This window comes from Mastigoproctus giganteus, chromosome 9 (assembly GCF_048544385.1).
Source record: "Mastigoproctus giganteus isolate SK-2022 chromosome 9, ASM4854438v1, whole genome shotgun sequence".
Taxonomy (NCBI): domain Eukaryota; kingdom Metazoa; phylum Arthropoda; class Arachnida; order Uropygi; family Thelyphonidae; genus Mastigoproctus; species Mastigoproctus giganteus.
The window spans coordinates 119,026,328-119,045,931 of NC_143583.1; the positions used below are offsets into that span (position 1 = coordinate 119,026,328).

Sequence of the window (19,604 nt, forward strand, 5' to 3'; positions counted from 1 at the left end):
TGAGTGGGAGGCTAAAGTTAGAAAAACAAGCTTAAATAATTCAAGAGGTGTGTAGGTAGTAAAATATAGAAGAATACTTAGTCTTAATTGTGTCTATAGTAATGTCAGGAGTATTTTCAATGAAATGAGTAAGTTCGAACTCTGGTTAGTTCAACTAATGCTGACATAACAGGGCTAATGGAAATGTGGTGCCACCCAAAAATTGGGGCTGATGAGATTCATTGTGGTATGTACAATGTCTTTAGGAAGGATGGGATGGATAGAAGGAGGAGTGGAGTCATGTTTCTTATCAAAAGCAGCCTGAGCATGAAAAGAGCTTTTGCAGATACAGAATTTACATCTGCTAGCATAGAATCTGTGTGGTAAGAATTAGTTGGAAGCAAAGGCATAATGAGAGTTGGACTAATCTACAGACCCGAAGATTGCAAAGAGTATAACAAGTCTCTACATGCAGATGGAATGGGTGAGCAAGTGCGAGTGTCTTATTATAAGTGATTTCAGTTTTCCCCTAATTGATTGGAATAAGTGGGAGGGAAACTCACCATGGGGAACAAATTTTTTTAAATAAACTAGATGATTATTATGTGTATCAGTATGTTAGTAAATATTTCAGTGACAGGGAAAGTCTTGGAGGCAGGCAGCACTTAAGAGTGTAATCCAGGGACATTTAGGCAGAATTTCAAAAGGGAATGATTGTGGGAGCTCATACTTCGGGTGCTTCCACATCAGAAATGGCATGTTTTGTCGGTTGCTCATGACTCATTGTGATTGAGGTTTACAAGGAATAGTGTTAAATGGGTCAAACCACCTCCCGCCAATGGAATTCTATGGAACACACAATGGTTTTGTTAAGGGAAATTCATGTTTATCTAACCTGGTTGTCTATTTTAACACAGTTATCCATGAATTGGAAAAGTGTAGGGAATAATTTTGACATAGTTTATTTAGATTTTAGCAAGGCATTTAACTCAAAATTACTGGCTAGAGTCTAAGATTCTCCCAATATTTATGTCATTTCAGATAATATAAAGAGTTAATGATCACTGCTATGCAGTGAACCTTCAGGATGACTTGAACGGACTTCAAAAGATGGTCAGTAAAGCGGAAGTTATGTTTTAATGCAGTAAAATGCAAGGTCTTACACTTAGGGAATAGCAGTCCCAAAATAACATATACACTTAGTGAGTTTGAATTAAAAACAATAGAAGAAGAAGAAGAAAAAAGGGATCTGGGACATGATATAAAGTGGTTATGAAGTTCTCTGAGTGCAGATAGGTGACAAGGAAAGCCCATGTTTTCCTGTTAATGATTTATCAAATAATAACCTGTAGAGATAGAGAGATCATGATCCCACTGTATAAAGGGAATTGGGAGACAGTTCTTGAAATACTGTGTCCAAGTATGGAGACCTCATCTGAAAAAAAGTTATTGAGCTTCTTGAAAGGGTCCAAAGATGGGCAAACTGGAACGTGAGATCAACAAACAGGCAACGTCACATGGAAAGACTGATTAATGCAGGCTGCAGAGCTTGGCAATCAGGTTCCTTAAAGGTCTTGATTGAGAACTATAAAAGCTCTGAGAGGGGCTAGTAAATGCAAAATTTTCACTATTATTCCAGAACTAGGTTTATACTGTATTCTAGGAAGTTTTCTTTTAGCCAATGAGGTTTGATTTTGATTACTGGAACAGGTTGCCTCTGCTGACAGTTTGAATAAATTCAAAGTTCAACTGTTAGTTACCTACATGAGGAGGGAAACTTATTAGTTTATTTTATATGAACTTCTATATATCTTTTATTTTTCTATATCTTCCTTTATATTTTTATGTTTTGATTTATTTATTCTATTTTTATTACACATACATACAGTGGATTCCAGTTATTTGGGCCACTGGTTAATTGGGGCATCCGTTTATTTGGGGCAAATCTTAAGAAACAGAACCCAATCGAGAAAATAGCCAGGGTTTACTTCTCTTAATTGGGACAACATGCCGTTTAATCGGGGCAGAAGACTGCAGCACTGGAGATTATCCTACGATTGTCTCCGACCGTACCAAGTGGTTCGGTCAGATTTCTAGAGGTCACAACCATAAAACAATTAGCAGTCTATTGGGCTTTTCTGTTAGTGCAATCTATCATAAACAGATAGTAAACTCGATCTTATTGAATTTGCGATAATACCGACACTGGAATTCTGTGGGTTATTATGGTGAAATGTATTTACATTTCCATGGAATCTTCAATCATATAAAAAATTAATTTTCAGAATCTTCTCTTAATTCCTATTTTTAAAGCTTTATAACTTGTTACTCCATTCTCACTTGCGTGAATCGTGTTACTTGCAATTTGTGTGCCGTGTTCTTTGTTATTGATTGCTTATCTTTTTACTGTTTTAAATTTTAGCTCCCATCCACAAATGTCAACTAGTTAGTATATACATATTACAGTACGTATTAATTATTCCGATTATCACGTATGTTCTTCTGATTATCACATACATTCTTCCGATCTTGATTAGACCGGGGTTCGAGCCCGTCACCACCAAATACGGAAGATGCGAAAAGGTCAGGGAATGACCACCGCATATCCCGGAGCAATATGGCCTTAGTTGCTAATGCTCCTAAAAACCAAATAACAAAACAAACAAACAAACAAACAAACGTTCTTCCGATTTTCACGTATCATTTAATTTTTTAATTGGTAAGGTATGGTAATAAAGAGTAAATCTGTGCTTAATATAGCTTTACTTTTATGGCCTGTGGATAATATTCCTCCTATTTTCTCTAATTAGAATTGCTGTTTAATAGAATTAAAATTCAATTCACAAACAGGATCACAATGACTGGCACTTACTACATATCGTATAGTGAACAGTACTTTACTGTGGTGACTCCATCGTAACATGATTTGATTGTACAGTGTGAACCAATTGTAAATCGGGGGTCCATTGTATTTTTAACTTTTTTTACATGAAACTTCGGATAATTGGGGCAGCCGCTTAATCTAGCCAAAATGCACTAGTCCCGATGTGTCACAAATAAAACAAAAATAAACCAAAAAATAGACTGACCATTATGTCCCATCTCAACAGAGGACCACAGGGCAAATAATGGTCAGGGAATCACTGCATTTCAATCGCTAGACAAATCGCCACAAAGGCAAGTTGATCGGAAGATCAGTCCACCACCTGATCGAACCGCCAATGCAGAAGATTTGAATAGCGGTGATCCTGATGCAGTGAAACTAAAAATAGAACAGATACAAGCAATCCAGTGCAAAGCCACTCCTGACAGAATTAATCTTAACCAGTTTATGTAGACGAAAATTGAACTATGGATGGCAGCACCGGCGCAGCGTTAGCAATTCGCCCACTACTGTCATGTGATATACATATATTTAAATAACGTTTAAAATAGTTTGAAACTGAATCTTTCATGATAAAAATAAAATAAAAAGGTACAGCAAACATTAGAGGCAGCAAAAAGCATATTCCTCTACATGTTGCTTGAAATATAACCATACACATAAATTAGAATGAGAGTAAAAAAATAAATAAAAAATAAAATAATGCCAGCAGTATGGCAAGACAAGAGCGAAAAAGTCGAAATTAAACTTAAGAATCAAAAGTTTTATTTGTAAGAATTAATAAAAGTTTTATTTTGCTGTAGCTAGATCTCTGTTGGTGATATTTCACATGAATTTGGACCTGGTGCCAGTCTGAGGGGACAATTAAATTTCTATTTTAATTGGCTTTCAAAATTTAATGAATTATTATTTATTCTTATAATTAGATGTTCTAAATTACCTTAGAGATTTTCTGCTGCAATATTTTTACTCTTGTTACCGCTCTCTTCCCTCCCTGTTTCGTTTGATTCTTAAGTTTAATTTCGACTTTTTCGCTCTTGTCTTACCATACTGCTGGCATTATTTATTTTTTTTACTCTCGTTCTAATTTGTGTGTATAGTTATATATATATATATTTTTTTTTTTTTTTTGCCTGTTCAACAGAAGCCTATTGTGGCATTCTTATGCTATATGGCCAATACTAATACTAAGACCAATTTTTTTTTTTTTTTTTTTTAACTGTGCAAACTTATTCTGCGCAGAGGTTATATAACCTTCAGAGTTCCTTACTTCCTGAAAACAATTTGTCGATTTGTACACTTGTGGACAAGTTATACAGTTGTTGACATTTACCTTTTCCACATGCCTATGAATTTCTACAGGAAAGGTGCCCTCTGCTGTAAGCAACTTAATAACACTGCATTCTGCAAGTTGTCCATGCTACTCCATCAGTCCTCATACGTACAGAACAGTTGTGCACTTCCCCTTACCTTTAACAATAATTATATCTTTAATATATCCCATTAATATGGGATATATTAAAAACCACCAAACTGATATTCTTAATGCTTCATGAAACACTGCTGATAATGAGATAAAAAGTATTGCTTTCTCTTGTTGCTTCTCTAATATGCCCTGTAGAAGAGGCATCCAATAAATCCATAAATTTTCTGCTATTGTGTGAATAACCAACCCACAAGTTCCATTCAATATCTGGAAAGTTTAAAATCCTCTATTATAAGGCATTCTGATTTACTGTCCCATGCTATTTATCTGTATAGTTCTTCATTATATTCATCATAGTCATTTGGCCTATAGCATTCTGCTATTTTCATTTAAATTTTTGCAGCACTTTTATCCCACCAAACTTTGCCTTAACTACCCACATCACTGGGCAGGTGCAGTGCCTTAGATTCTGTGCACTTCTTAACCATGAGCATTACTTCTCACACCATCCTGCTTGTCTTTCCTGTATGCATTGTACTAACTATATTCAAATTCTACATCTCTTTTGTCTCTGATCTCCCTGTAATGTCTCTAATCTCCTGAAAATTTCTACTTTGATGACATCCAGTACCTCAAATTCATTAAAGGTATTCACTGTGCTCCTAGCATTAGTGTACATGCAAGTATACATGCTGTTGTTTTTACTTTTAGTAATCCTGACACAGCCTGTCTATTTGCTTGTTCCAAGAGGTGCATGCAAATGCATAGGCTGGCCTTGAAATCCCCAACACCTTGTTTTTCAGGCTGCAGCACATTTAAATAGAAGTAATGCAAGAATCACTTACACCTTTGCCTGTGGCTGCTGGTTAATCTATTAGGCTGTGTCTCTCCTTCCCAACCCAAAGCTTAATTTATTAAGCTAGAAATTTTCAAACTGACTTAACACTGCCTTGATAACATCAGCAAATATTCTTCCACCCCTTTTATTTAGATGTATCCCACTCCTGTAAAAACATTCTCTCTGTTAACAAGTACAGACCACAGAATTTACAAAAATTCTAGCCTGTGAACCCTGTGCAGTCTCCCCAGGGCTGAATTGATTGACAAGGCTCTCGTGATGTGCCCCTCCTATCATTTCTGGGCAGAATTGGCGACACTTTCAAATTTATTCCTAACTCAATTTTTTCTCATCATTGCCCTGTACTTGTTAAGTAAATCCTCAGATAAAAATAAATTTCCTGTGTATATTCTGGGATGACCATACAGTCAGAGGAGTTCACAAGGTAGAGAGAATACAAGAAATGGCACCATATTTAGTAGTCACGCAGGCTTGAACCAGTCACTTGAAGCACGTGTACTTATGTATCCTTGCTCTTCTTTTACTCTTAATACATTAGTACCAGTGTATACAACAATGTGCCCTTATTTGCCACTTCTGAAATTTTTAATGGAGAAATCAAAGAAAATACATTTCTAGAACAGTACTCTGAGTTACAACTTGGACAAGCAAAAGGGGGGGGAGTTGTTTTTTTTTTCTTTATTTACTAGGGGCTTGAGTATCTCCATGCCTTGTTGATGGGCTAAGGCTGATTTATATGGAATTGTATGTCTCTAGGTCAGGTTGTTGTTGTTTTTAGTTTTTAGGAACATTAGCAACTAAGGCCATATTGCTCCGGGGATATGTGGTGGTCATTCCCTGATCTTTCTGCATCTGTATTTTGGTGGTCATGGGGTCGAACCCCAGTCTAATCAAGAAGTGTGTGCTACACACTGCTGCTCCTGCCCACCTGGCTACGGAGGTAACTTTAGGTCAGGTGCACAATATGTATACAAAAATGGATAAATTTCCTAAATCTTAACTGGATGGAGGAAATTTTATTTTATAGCATTACCTAAAAATTTCCTTACATGCAGTCTCCCATCTGGCTCCACATACATTTAAATCTTTTTTTTTAATTGAAGAGTATTTAATATATGTGCATTCTTACTTTGCTAGAATTGTGGATCCTTCTCATCAGTCAGTTCGTGCATTATTTCCTCTGGAAGACATTTCATTTTGGACTACGCATAAAGAAAATAATAGGTAAGTTGTTTAAAAATTCTTCATTGCCTTTAACTGTTTGTAAACAAGTAAACATTGCACTGAATTTTAGCCACAGTCAATTATCAAATAAAGTACCTCAGGAGTTAAAAGTTCCTATCCTGTACTCGTGTGAGGAGACCTCCCAGTGATGTTTTTGATCTTCCAGATTAGTATTACTGCAATCTTATGTTCACAGCCTAAGTTCTAGACTAAAACCAAAGAATCCAATGTGTTTGCTATATTCTGTGACCTTTAGATACTGGGATCCTGGTGGTTGAGGACAAAATTTAAAAGCTCCAAAACACCACTTTGTTTTGACAGATCCAGAGATACTGGACTGCTTACCCAGGATCACTTAGTCTTGCCTGTGTGGATCAACCATGTTGATGCATACTCCTACTCTCATGACCCAAAGAACAGAATTCAGGTAGCCCTGACATCAATCAAATTCTGAGCATGTTCTTTGCTTTCCAGATAGTGGATAGCACTTGGACCCTGTAGTGGGTGGAAAGCCCAGGTAAACTGAAGAAAAAAAAAAAAAAAAACATGAATTTTGAAAACATGAAAAAAAACATGAATTCTTCTGGTACCCCAACAAATTCCCTACTTGAGATCATTTTGGTGGGGAATCAGATATTTGCCACTTCAGAAAAAGACCCAAGATGGAAGACATATCAGGTCCAATTTCTAGTTTTCTGATTACTTACTCAAGGAAACAAGAAAAACGGAAAATGCTACCATTCTTATACAGAAAGGTTGGGAATGCTTGATGGGTTTTCCAATATCTGTCAATGTCCCTGATCTGGATATTCTTAACTGAAATAAAAGTGACTCAGAGCACAACAAACAGAAAAGAAAAAAAAATTGAAACAAAAGTGACTCCTGTAATTTACTGTTTTTGGGAAAATAGTAGCTACAGTAATGCCCCATGAGAAACTGAATTCCTTACATGGTATAACATTCAAATAGGATCTTCACATCTCTGAGGAAAGATGTGGAGATCAATTTAGGGGATGTCAGAAAATTAAACATGAGAATGAGATGTTTACAGTAGATCTTCTCTGAGATGGAATTACATGGAATGAACAGCTGCATAATGAATATCTGTCATATGATAGATATTCATAGAAGATCCTTTGCTACATCACCCATATACTTCACTATCTTGGAGGTTATGCCATTGTGTCCGGCTGCCTTTCTGGCTTTCATCTTTCATATAGTTGCATTCACCTCTACCAGACTGATATCATTCTCCTCGCTGTCTGCATCTACAATATCATCTCATAAGTGACTCCCTCACTATCACGATCTTCATCAACTGCCAAGAGTTCCTGGAAATACTCCTTCCACCTATTCATAACTTCGCCCTCCTCAATTAGAAGCGAACCTTGGTTTGTTGACAGTATCCTCCATACAGTGGATTGGGAAATACCTAATCGTTGGCCTATAACTCGAGTACTCGTACTCGGATTGCCTTCTGCAAGACGTAGGACATTCTCCTCATTGTCTGGCATCCTCGTCGTTTGCTCTCAATTCATGGTACCTCTCGTGAAACAACCAGTCTCACATAACCTTCTGTGCACATGTGCGAAAATCGATGAGGAGCACGCCTGTGCGGGAAACGTTCCTAGTACAAGTGCAGAGCAGCGCGCCCATTACAGTCCACAGCTCCATACGCGAGGTGCATGTCGGCCAGTTCAACGTTTGAATACTCATCCATCCTACTGCCTCGGGAACCGGTTCGCAAATGCTGACTTCCGGCGGGATCGCTGTTCACGCGACCTCCCGTTCAGCGTCCTCTGCTGCATGACGAGGGCGTTTCGGGCCCTGCGGTGCTGTGTGGTTCCGGTTCGTCTTTGTGCCCCCTGCACCTCCTGCGGGTTTGTCGCACTGGTGGTGAGTCATCCTGTGTATATACATACATATATACGTATGTATATGTGTGTGTGCATATATATATATATATATATATGGCATGTATATTAAAAATGATAAAACTACAAGTATTGCCTAAGAATCAAATTCTAATAAATTTATTTTTTAATTTTCAGTATAAAAATTTTAATATTTGTTTTTTCAAGTCTTTCAAAAACCAAAAGGTATATCCTATTCACCTAAAAAAAATCCAGAGGGTATACGGCATCTACCTGCGTATATCCTCCACAACAGCGCTGGTTTTAATCCTGTAAAATTAATTAATTGTATCTATTTAAAGGCATGTTGTGAAGATATTTTCAACTATTTTATTTTCCTATATTCCTACATCCCACCCACCCCTTAAAAAAATTTAAAAAAATTATGTTTTTTGTCATTGTCATTGTGTTTTACAATGGCTGGACTGCTCATGGAAATATCAAATTGGATTCCAAAAGAAATAATAAACAATATGCCTGCTCTGAGCACAAAGCTCCAAGAACAGTCCCTAAAGTTACTTGTACTGTATACAGGCCTGGAGGCCTCATTTCAAGAAGGATGTAGAGCTGCCGGAACGAGTACAGAGAAGGGCAACAAGATTAGTGAATGGAACAAAGGGGTGCTCTTACGAAGAAAGGCTTAAGTTTTGCGAATTAAATTACAGTGTCTGGAGACTAGGCACCAGCGAGGTGATCTAATAGAGGTGTACAAAGCCTTGAATGGTTTGAGCATGCTCAATGCTGATGGGATTCTTCCTCTTGCTCAGAATAATCACCTGAGAGGGCATAAATTCAAATTGAGGAAAGACAGATGTAGGATAGATGTGCGGAAATTTGCCTTTAGCCAGCGGGTGGTTGGTAGGTGGAACAGACTTCCATCCCTTGTTGTGGAAGTTGATAGCCTAAATAAGTTTAAAGCTCAGCTGGACAGGTATTTCGAACGAACAGAGGGGTGAAGTGGAAGCGGTTATTTTTTATTTATTTATTTTACTTTATTTTTTTTTTTTTTGGCTGATGCTGCATAAGCTTGCTTTCTTGCATCAAATGCCTCTACTAATGCTAATGCTAACCTTTCTTTGATTTGATGAACATCAGGGGACATTCCTTCTCCTTCATGTTCTTGAGGATCCTGTAGAACACTTTCTGGTTTTCTTTCTTTACCATTGCCAGGAATTCCCCAAACTCATCCCATGACTTTGCTGCTATGACTGTGTGCTTGTATTCCTCATAATCCTTGCTGGTCCTTGATGAGAGGTACTCTTTCCACTGAGCCTTCTTTTTGTTCACCTCAGCTTTCACAGATTCACTCCACCATGCTGTTTGTTTCTTCAGTGGGCTGACTTGAGAACTACTACAGACTTTGGTTGCAGCATTAAGTAGAGTTGTCCTAAAGAGTGTCCATGCCACCTCCAAATTTGCCTACAGTTTATCAGACTCTCCCTAGTGTTTGATCTCACTCAGTCTTTGAGTGAGTGACTCTTCTTCGTAGGGGATTCAAATACTAACTCCATAATCTCACAAGATGGTCACTGCCTATTTCTGGTCACATTTTAACAATGGCATCCTGGACAAACTTCATTTTGTTCTTTACCATTATGTATTCTATAATGGACTTCTGATTCCTCGATGGTTCCACTCTAGTGTACTTATGTATATCCTTTTGAATAAACTTAGTGTTTGTTAGGACAAGGTTGTTAGTGATGCTGAACTGCAAAAGATGCTCACCATTATTGGAATGAATAAATAAATAAATTGTAATAAATAAAACACCAGAAATTAGGAAACTATAGAGAAATGTACATTGCCTTACCATTAATATCCTGACACCTCTCCATAGATGGGGGAAACAAGTCCTATGCATGCAACACGTCACAGAACCTGCTATAAATATGCACATTGTGCTTTGAACAGATAATTTCAAAATTGGCATACAAGATAACACGTTCAACAGAATTAACAGACTTTCAACGTGGAATGATAGTAGGATGTCACATAAGCAAGCATTCTGTACGAGACATTGCAGTCACTCTGGGGGTCCCTAGGCCAACGGTTAGTGACATCATATGCAAATGGAAGAAGAATGGGACTGAATCTGCCAAAAAATGTCTGGTAAACCCCAAAAATTAACAGAACAGGACAAGACAATTCTGCGAAGAACTGTGTGTGCAAATCGTAATTTGCCATTGTCTCAAATCACACAAACCCTCAGAGTATTGGGACTAATGTCAGCACTAGTACAATACGAAGGACACTCCATGATATGGGTTACAATGGTCATGCAGCTGTTCACAAGCCATTGATCACCTCAACAAATGCTAGATGCTGAGTAACATGGCATAAGGAGCACGAATCCTGGATTGTAGAGCAGAGGAAAACAGTCCTACAGAGAGACGAGTTGAGGTTTGCACTCTACGTCTGATGGCCATTCCTGGGTGTGGCGAATGCCAGGGAAACAGTTCCTTCCTGAATGTATTCTCCCAACAATGCAGTTTGGTGGAGGCAGTGTCATGGAATGGGGCTGCTTTTCATGGTTTAGCTTGGGCTCATTAGTTGTTATCAACAAAACCATGAATGCTGTGCAATACCAGGACACCCTGGACAATTATGCACTTCCAGAATTATGACAATACTTCAGGGAAGGCCCATACCTGTATCAGCAAAACAATGTGCCATGCCATATTGCTCTGGTCATAACAGAGTGCTTTTCCACACCCCCACCTTGCATGGGTGTGGAAAAGATGGATTGGCCAGCTCAGAATCCTGATCTGAACCCTATCCGAGCATCTTTGAGATGCATTGGATCGTTGGGTATGTGCACATCCATCAAGGATGCCCAAAGAACAAGGCCAAACTGGTGGCTGCGTTAAAGGTCAAGTGGAGGAACATATCACCTGACATTTATAAAAAGATGGTTGAGAGTATGCCGCAAAGATTGAAGGCCGTCATAAAAGCAAAAGGTTTCATCGCAAAATATTAAATGACAGAATAAAAGCTCTTGCCTTTAGGCAAAAAAAAAAAAAAAAAGTGTCCGGATATTAATGGTAAGGCAGTGTATTTAGATATATCCAGGGTGCAGCACTGCAAACTAGCAGTTTTTATTTTGTAATATCAGCTGAAGACGACAATTTTGTGAAATAAACTTAAGTGTAAATAATGCAGTATTCTTAAAAAATAAGTTGAATAAACATGCTCCCTTGTTAGTTACATAACTCTAATCTATGCTGAAAATTTTCATTGACAATGTAACAAATTTTCATCAATCATTCTGATTTATTTTGACATCTTCTCTTTTAATGCAGCAGAGAAATTATAGAAAACTGCATGAAAAATTGTTGCACAATCCAAGAGTTACAGTATGGTGTGCAGTTACAACATTTGGAATCACAGGACCATCCTCCTTATCAGTGCAGATTTTTTAATTCCAACAGTATTGCATGACAACCCACACTTCTTGTGTCAATATATAGGTCTTGCTTAATTTGTTTTATAGTCATGTGTTTTTCAAGATTTGGCAACATTGCTTGGTTTTCAAAGTTCCCAACTCCAATGCAAATTAATTTTTTCTGTGGAAATATCCAAAAGAAATTTTTTTTTTTATTGCCCTTTGAGTAATGCTGAATTAAAAGAGAATCTTCTACTAGAAATCAGTGGTTGATGATTGTTGTTATTAATAATTTTTATTGATTGATATTGATTTTTCAGGATGAAACTTGTTACTTTGCATCATGGAAAATTTTGAGCATAGATTAGAAAGTTGCCTAAGTAATATGGGAGCATATTCATCTGACTTACTTTTTGAGGTATAAAATTACATTGTTTATTTTGTTAAATAAAGCTTTTTCCACAAAGTGATGCCAATTTGTTTAAGTGATATTACAAAATTAAAACTACTAGTTTGTTCTCTCTCTCTCTCTCTCTCTCTCTCTCTCTCTCGAGGCACCTCCGTAACCAGGTGGGAAGGAGCAGCAGTTTGTAGCACACGCTTCTTGATTAGAGTGGTGTTCGAGCCCATCACCAAATACGGAGGATGCGGAAAGGTCAAGGGAATAACCACCGCATATTCCCAGAGCAATATGGCCTTAGTTGCTAATGCTCCTAAAAACCAAATAACAAACAAACAAACGTCTCTCTCTCGCTCTCTCTCCCTCTCTCTCTCTCTCCCTCTCTCTCTCCCTCTCTCTCTCTCTCTCTCTCTCTCTCTCTCTCTCTCTCTCTCTCTCTCGCTCTCTCTATTCCCCCCCCCCCAAAGTAGGTTCAGTCTGGTGGGCTATCTAGCTGCCTGCCTGCAAACACAGTTTTAGAAATGTACCCTTGAAATGTAAAGAAGATTGGATCTACCATGATGCTTATCATAACCTCAAAAAATATCAATCACACTGCATGATGGAAACAAAATAGGGCATTTGCTGGAGCTTGGAGACTAAACATGGGTTTCACCACTCCAAGCCTCTAATAAGCAGTGTGGTATTTCACTGGTTGATCAGAGTCATCCACCACCTAGAAAATAAATAAATAGTCCAACTGCTATTTGTTTAACTTAATTTCATTAAAATCTGACAAATAGAATTTAGGCCTCTCCCCCTCCCCGCCATTTGGATGGCTGAAATTTGTTCACTGGGAGTTGAACTGTTACATCTTGATCGACTTGCTGAAACTAATAGGTTCTTACACATTTGCAAACATACCTAAAAAGTAATTTTATATTTATATTTATGAAATTCATTTAATAAACTGTTTATTAAGAACAGAATTCAGTATACCAGTATATGCCATTATGACACAGCTTTACATACAAGCTGATAGCAACCATTCCTAACAGATCTTAATGGTAAATTTGCAACGATAAACTAAGAAAGCAATGTTACTGATTTTGAATGTAGAATGATATCAAGACTGGAGGATGAGTACTATTTTTACTACAACAGCAGCCATAATGGCATGTTCACACACACAAAAGTGTAACAGTGTTTTGAGGGTGGCTTAACGGAGAAAACTGACAGTTACAAATTAAATCTCTTCCCATGCAAGGTGGAGATTCTACCTGGATAAGTAGTCAAACTGGAGATGTGCAAATGTATCCCCAATTCACAAAGCGGGGGGGGGGGGATCTAAGGATGATGAGTAATTACAGACCCAGTTAGCTTAACTTTTGTTCCGGGCAAAATAATGCAGTCATTGGGTAATTACAGACCCAGTTAGCTTAACTTTTGTTCCGGGCAAAATAATGCAGTCATTGGTAGATTCATTGCAGGATTATCTAGATAAGACTGCAGTAACAATTCAGACAGGTTTGTTAAGGGGAAGTCTTGTCTGACAAATTTGATTGGATGCTATGATGTAGTTACGAAGGAACTAGATGCAAAAAATAATTTTGATATCATATACTTGGATTTCAGGAAAGCTTTTGACTTTGTTGTGCATGAAAGATTACTGTACAAATTGGAGCAGTATGGTATTAAGGGTAAGTTGCTACAATGGATAAAAGGGTGGGAGAAGACAGAGCGGTAATCAGTGGATGCTGCTCTTTGTGGACTAATGTTATCAGTGGAGTCCCCCGGGGTTCGGCGTTGGGCCCACTGCTTTGTATATTTATCAGTGATATTATTGAAGGTATGTCAGGCTTAGTGTCGAAGTTAGCATTAGCATTACTTGAGGCATATGATGCAAGAAAGCAAGCTTATAGAGTATCAAACAAAAAAAAAAAAAAACTTCCCATTTCACCCATCCAGTCACTCTAAATGTTTGTCTAGTTCAGCCTTAAACTTATTTAAGCTATCAACTTCCACAACAACAGATGGACGTCTGTTCCAGCAAGCAACTACTTGCTGGCTAAAGGCAAACTTCCACACATCTATTCGACAACTGTCTTTCCTCAATTTGAATCTGTGCTCTCTCAGGTTCTTAATCTCAGCAAGTGGAAGTATCCCATCAGCATTGAGCCTGCTCAAACCATTCAAGGCCTTGTACACCTCAATCACATGCTTCTTGATTAGACCGGGGTTCGAGCCCGTCACCACCAAATACGGGAGATGCGAAAAGGTCAAGGAATGACCACCGCATATCCCGGAGCAATATGGCCTTAGTTGCTAATACTCCTAAAAAAACCAATACAACAACAAACAACACCACCTCAATCAGATCACCTCGCAGGTGCCTAGTCTCCACATACTGCAACTTACAGAATTTAAGCTTCTCCTGGTAAGTGAACCCCTTTATTCCTCTAACTAAACTCGTTGCCCTTCTCTGTACTCGTTCTAACAACTCTACATCCTGCCTAAAATGAGGCCTCCACACCTGTACGCAGTACTCACGGTGTGGCCTGACCATTGCCTTCTACAAAGGTATAATCACCTCCTTGTCTCTACTACCAAAATTCCTATATATCATTGACAAAACTCCATGATCGCTCTGGCAGCTGGTCTGCACTGTTCAGAGAACTTCATATCCGACTGCACAATTATCTCCAGGTCTTTTTCATTCTACACCTCCCTGAGTGTAGTACCACATAGTTGGTACGTTTCTCTTGGGTTACTGCTATTCGTATGCAGTACTTTGCATTTGTCAATATTTAACTTCAGTTGCTACTTCTTAGCCCATCTACCTAACTTTTCCAGATCCTGTTACAGTAGCATACTGTCTTTTCTATCATTAACAAACCTGCCAACCTTTGTTTCATCTTCAAACTTGGATATTAAGCCTGATATACCTTCATCGATATCATTAATAAATACACAAAATAACAATGGCCCAGCACCGAACCCTGGGGGACTCCACTAATAACATTAGTCCATGAAGAGCAGTGTCCATTGATTACCACTCTCTGCCATCTCCCGCTCAACCATCCCTTTATCCATTGCAGCAACTTGCCTTTAATGCCATACCGCTCCAATTTGTACAGCAGTCTCATGTGTAACAGTATCAAAAGCTTTCCTGAAATCCAAGTATATGATATCAAAATTATTTTTTACACCCTGTTCCTTTGTGACCACATTGTAGTATCCAAAAATAAATATTCACCAGTTTGCAGATGATACAATGATACAAAGGTTGGCAGGATTGTTTTGACAGTAATGGCAATGTGCTACTGCAACAAGATCTAGAAATTTTGGGCTGAGAAGAGGCAACCCCCGTATAACACAGTACTTCTACAACACGGTTTCGCTCTAACACGATTGATAAATTGCAGCAATCCTCACACAACATGCTACTTATATAACACGGTTTTGATCTAATATGGTTAGAGAATTTCGGTAAACCTCGCATAACGTGGTATCTTTGAGCTTTTGCCGGGGGGGAACCCTACTATTATGTTGGATGTAATTTTTCACCGTTTCCACTCTTTTTGAATCCCTGCTGTTGACTCACTAGTCGAAAAAAAAATATTGAGAAATCCATGTATTTTATTCTGTTGGGAAATTCCCATGTTATGCTCTGTGCTATTGAACTTGTGGAAAAATCTAGATTTCAAAGTTTTATTACTATTGGATAGCACACCAGGCCATCCAAAAAATTAAATCATCCAAACGTTGAAGTTATATTCCTACCGGCCCCGAGTGCCAAGCGATAGTGACAAGCGATTTTCTTCCAGTGATTATAGAGTGATCTCCAAAGTGATATAGTTTCTTTATTTTCAAGTGCGGCTGTTATCTTATTTACTTGAAGTGGTTCTGTGCTTTAAAAGTCAAAAGTAAGAACCCAGAAAGGCAATCCACCTTTCTTTTCTTATTCCTTATATATATCACTAACCAAATCTACTAACTTAAACAACCGCTTGGTCACTGGTGGCACCGCTCCTGCCTCCACGTGGCGGGGCCGGTAACCTGGGGGAAAAACCAACCCTCGGGGCGAAAAGGAGCAAAGATGGAAATAAGTGAATTTCCACGTTTAGAGCCGAAGTGCTCTCAACATGAACACGACAATGACACCGACAATGACTTCTCTCTTTCAAAGAGACAGAAAAAGGACACTAGGAAACAGGAATCTCCAGCTTTCCTCATAATACACTCTTTGTCATCCCAACCTGTGAGCAAGCTCTCACCTTTCATCATCCAGAGATGCCTAGAAAACGCTGCAGGTTCACCAAAAATGGTTAAACGTCTCCAATCAGGAGATCTACTAGTAGAGACATCGTACTCAAGACATTCTGAATTACTACTGCAACTTACTTCTTTAAGCGGAATACCAATTCAGGTTACACCACACAACACACTAAATTCTTCCAAAGGAGTGATCTCGGAATGGGATCTATTATATGTTTCTGAGGAAGAAATTGTCCAGGAGCTAAAAGAACAAAATGTGTCTCAAGCAAAACGTATCATGATCAGAAAAGACGGCAACTTAACTCCCACACGAAACATAATCTTGACTTTCAGTACTCCAAATCTACCGGGTTCTGTCAAAGCAGGTTACTTGAATTGCCGCATTAGGCCATATATCCCAAATCCGCTCAGATGCTTTAAATGTCAAAAGTTCGGCCATTCTCAGACAGCATGCCGTGGAGATGCTATATGTCCAAACTGCAGCTGCAAGAATCACATGCAAGCAGAATGCAAAGCTCCAACACCACAGTGTCCTAATTGTAGTGGCAAACATCCAGCCTACTCCAAAGACTGTGAACTATGGAAGATAGGAAAAAAAATACAAAAATATAAAATTGAAAATAAAGTCTCTTACCAAGAAGCGAAAAAACAGATCAACTTAAGTATGCCAAAACGCACTTATGCTTCTACGACTCTCAGACAAGAATCAGTGACATGTCAGACGGAAGTATCCATCTCTCCAAAAATATCAATATCAGACTGGGCACGATCAGTACTCTTGATCCAGCATCCATCTAAACCAAATTCAATAGACCAAAGCAATAACACCCCACTCACAATTCCAACCCAGAGACTTCCGCATCGTCAGGCAGCAGAAAATTTGCAAAGATCGTATTCTGCTGAGACAAAAGTATCAGATCTAACAAGCATGGATACAATTGATTCTATCGGTCAAGAAGAACTGCTTGAAATACACGCAGAAGATGATATGGACGATAGCAATGAATCGGGACGTCCCACCTTTCCCCGAAAAGAAAAACCAAAACCGGACCGTCATAAACAATCAACTTATAAAAAGCAGTCAGATACATCTTCCACAAACAAAACCAAATAATGGAACGCATCATTCAATGGAATTGTAGAGGCTTTCGCAGCAACATAGATGATATCAATGAACTAATTCAGTGCTTCAATCCTGTAGCTATGTGCCTACAGGAAACCAACTTGACACCCCAAGTTTCCACTACAGTCAAAAATTACACCATCTACAGACAAGATAGATCTGACACTAATAGTGCTCATGGAGGAGTAGCCATCCTGTTGGACTCAAGAGTTCCTTCCAGATGCATTCCATTGCAAACCTCTTTAGAAGCTGTTGCCGCACGCATAGTAATTGGAATCACCGTTACATTGGTCTCAATTTATCTTCCACCTAATCGTCCATATTCTATTCAGGAAATCGAAGATCTTGTGTTGCAACTACCAGTTCCCTTCTGTCTACTAGGTGACTTTAATGCTCACCACCCATTATGGGGTTCATCCAGCTTAGACAGGCGTGGAAAACTTGTTGAAACGTTAATAGATAGACAGGATCTAACGTTGTTAAATACTGGCGCTCCTACATATGTTCATTTTCCTACCGGATCAACCTCCGCAATAGACCTTTCCATCTGCTCTCCAGTGCTCTTTCCAAGTATCCAGTGGGCAACTATTAACGATCCTCACAACAGCGATCATTTCCCAATAATATGCAAAGTTCAAACTTCCTGTTCATTACCAACAGACAATCCAGTAAAATGGAAATTTCCAAAGGCTGACTGGATAAAATATAGCACGCTTGTCTCGTTCGACAACCATATCATACAGAGCTCTTCTATCAACCATGTTACTGAACATATAACAAACCAAATTCTAACAGCTGCAACCGCTGCAATTCCACAATACCAAGTCAGGAAAAGGCGAAAATTAAATTATTGGTGGAACGAAGAGTGCAACAATGCAAAAAAACAGAAAAACAAAGCTTGGAATCAATTCCACAAACATCCAACCACTTCCAATCTTATTAATTATAAGCGACTTAGAGCAAGAGCCCGTTATATCAGACGGAAAGCAAAAAAAGAATCTTGGATTAAATTCGCTTCCTCAGTTAATAAAAATACAGACATCAGACTGATCTGGAATAAGATAAAATTGTTAAATGGCAAAATTCCTCCAACATCTACTCCACTTATTAACTGGAATGGACAGGAACTCTCTACTCCTGCAGAAATCGCAAATGCACTAGGATCTGTATTTTCCCAGTTGTCCTCCTCAACTTCTTATGACCAATCGTTTCAAAAAATTAAAGGTGTAACTGAAAAATCCAAACTGAATTTCACTGACAGATGTGCACTAAAATATAATCAACCATTTACCATGGTTGAACTTCAGCATGCTCTTACCAACACAAGGAATAGCGCTGCTGGCCCTGATGGGATATTTTATATAATGCTTAAAAATTTAAATACAAAGTCACAGTCATCACTGCTGTTCTTCCTCAATCGAATATTTACTGAACATACATACCCAAGCTCCTGGCGTCATTCCTACGTTCTGGCAATCCCAAAACCTGGTCAAGACCCTTCTGTTCCTCAAAACTACAGACCAATTTCACTTACCAGCTGTCTGAGCAAAACCCTCGAAAAAATGATTCACAGCCACCTGACTTGGTATCTTGAGTCCCAAAAGTTAATCAATAACATTCAATTTGGATTCAGAAAAAATCGATCATCATTGGACCTTATGATTAAAGCCGAAGCAAATATCAGAAATGCATTCATCAAAAAGGAGCATCTCGTTATGGTCTGTCTGGATATTGAGAAAGCCTTTGACACCACATGGCGTTTTGGCATTTTAAAGGATCTACATTCTCTTGGCCTGAGAGGAAATTTGCCATATTTCATCCAAAATTTTTTAGAACAAAGATCCTTTCAAGTTCGTTACCGGGGAACTCTCTCTAAAAAGTTTGTTCAGGAAGAAGGAATCCCTCAAGGGTCCGTTCTCAGCGCTACTCTATTCGCAATTAGAATTAATCACTTAACTGAAATTATTCCGAAAACAGTGGACTCATACCTTTATGCCGATGATCTAACAATCTCCTGCCACTCTCAAAACATGAACTACATTGAGAGACAATTGCAGATATCAATAAATCAGATCCAGATTTGGATGACACAAAACGGTTACAGACTATCCAGCCAGAAATCTACTGCCATTCATTTCTGCACCATGCGTAAAATGC

At 38.5% G+C, this 19,604-nt stretch overlaps 1 protein-coding gene across 1 annotated transcript in view; it reads left to right on the forward strand.

The window, feature by feature from the left end:
• The window catches only part of LOC150080676 (DCC-interacting protein 13-alpha-like), a gene marked incomplete in the record, with an annotated part of 341,505 nt that overhangs the window by 281,411 nt on the left and 40,490 nt on the right, over positions 1-19,604 (forward strand). The window contains 1 exon segment of the mRNA XM_090381733.1: positions 6,286-6,372. Within this exon segment, the coding sequence (XP_090237859.1) occupies positions 6,286-6,372 (87 nt within the window).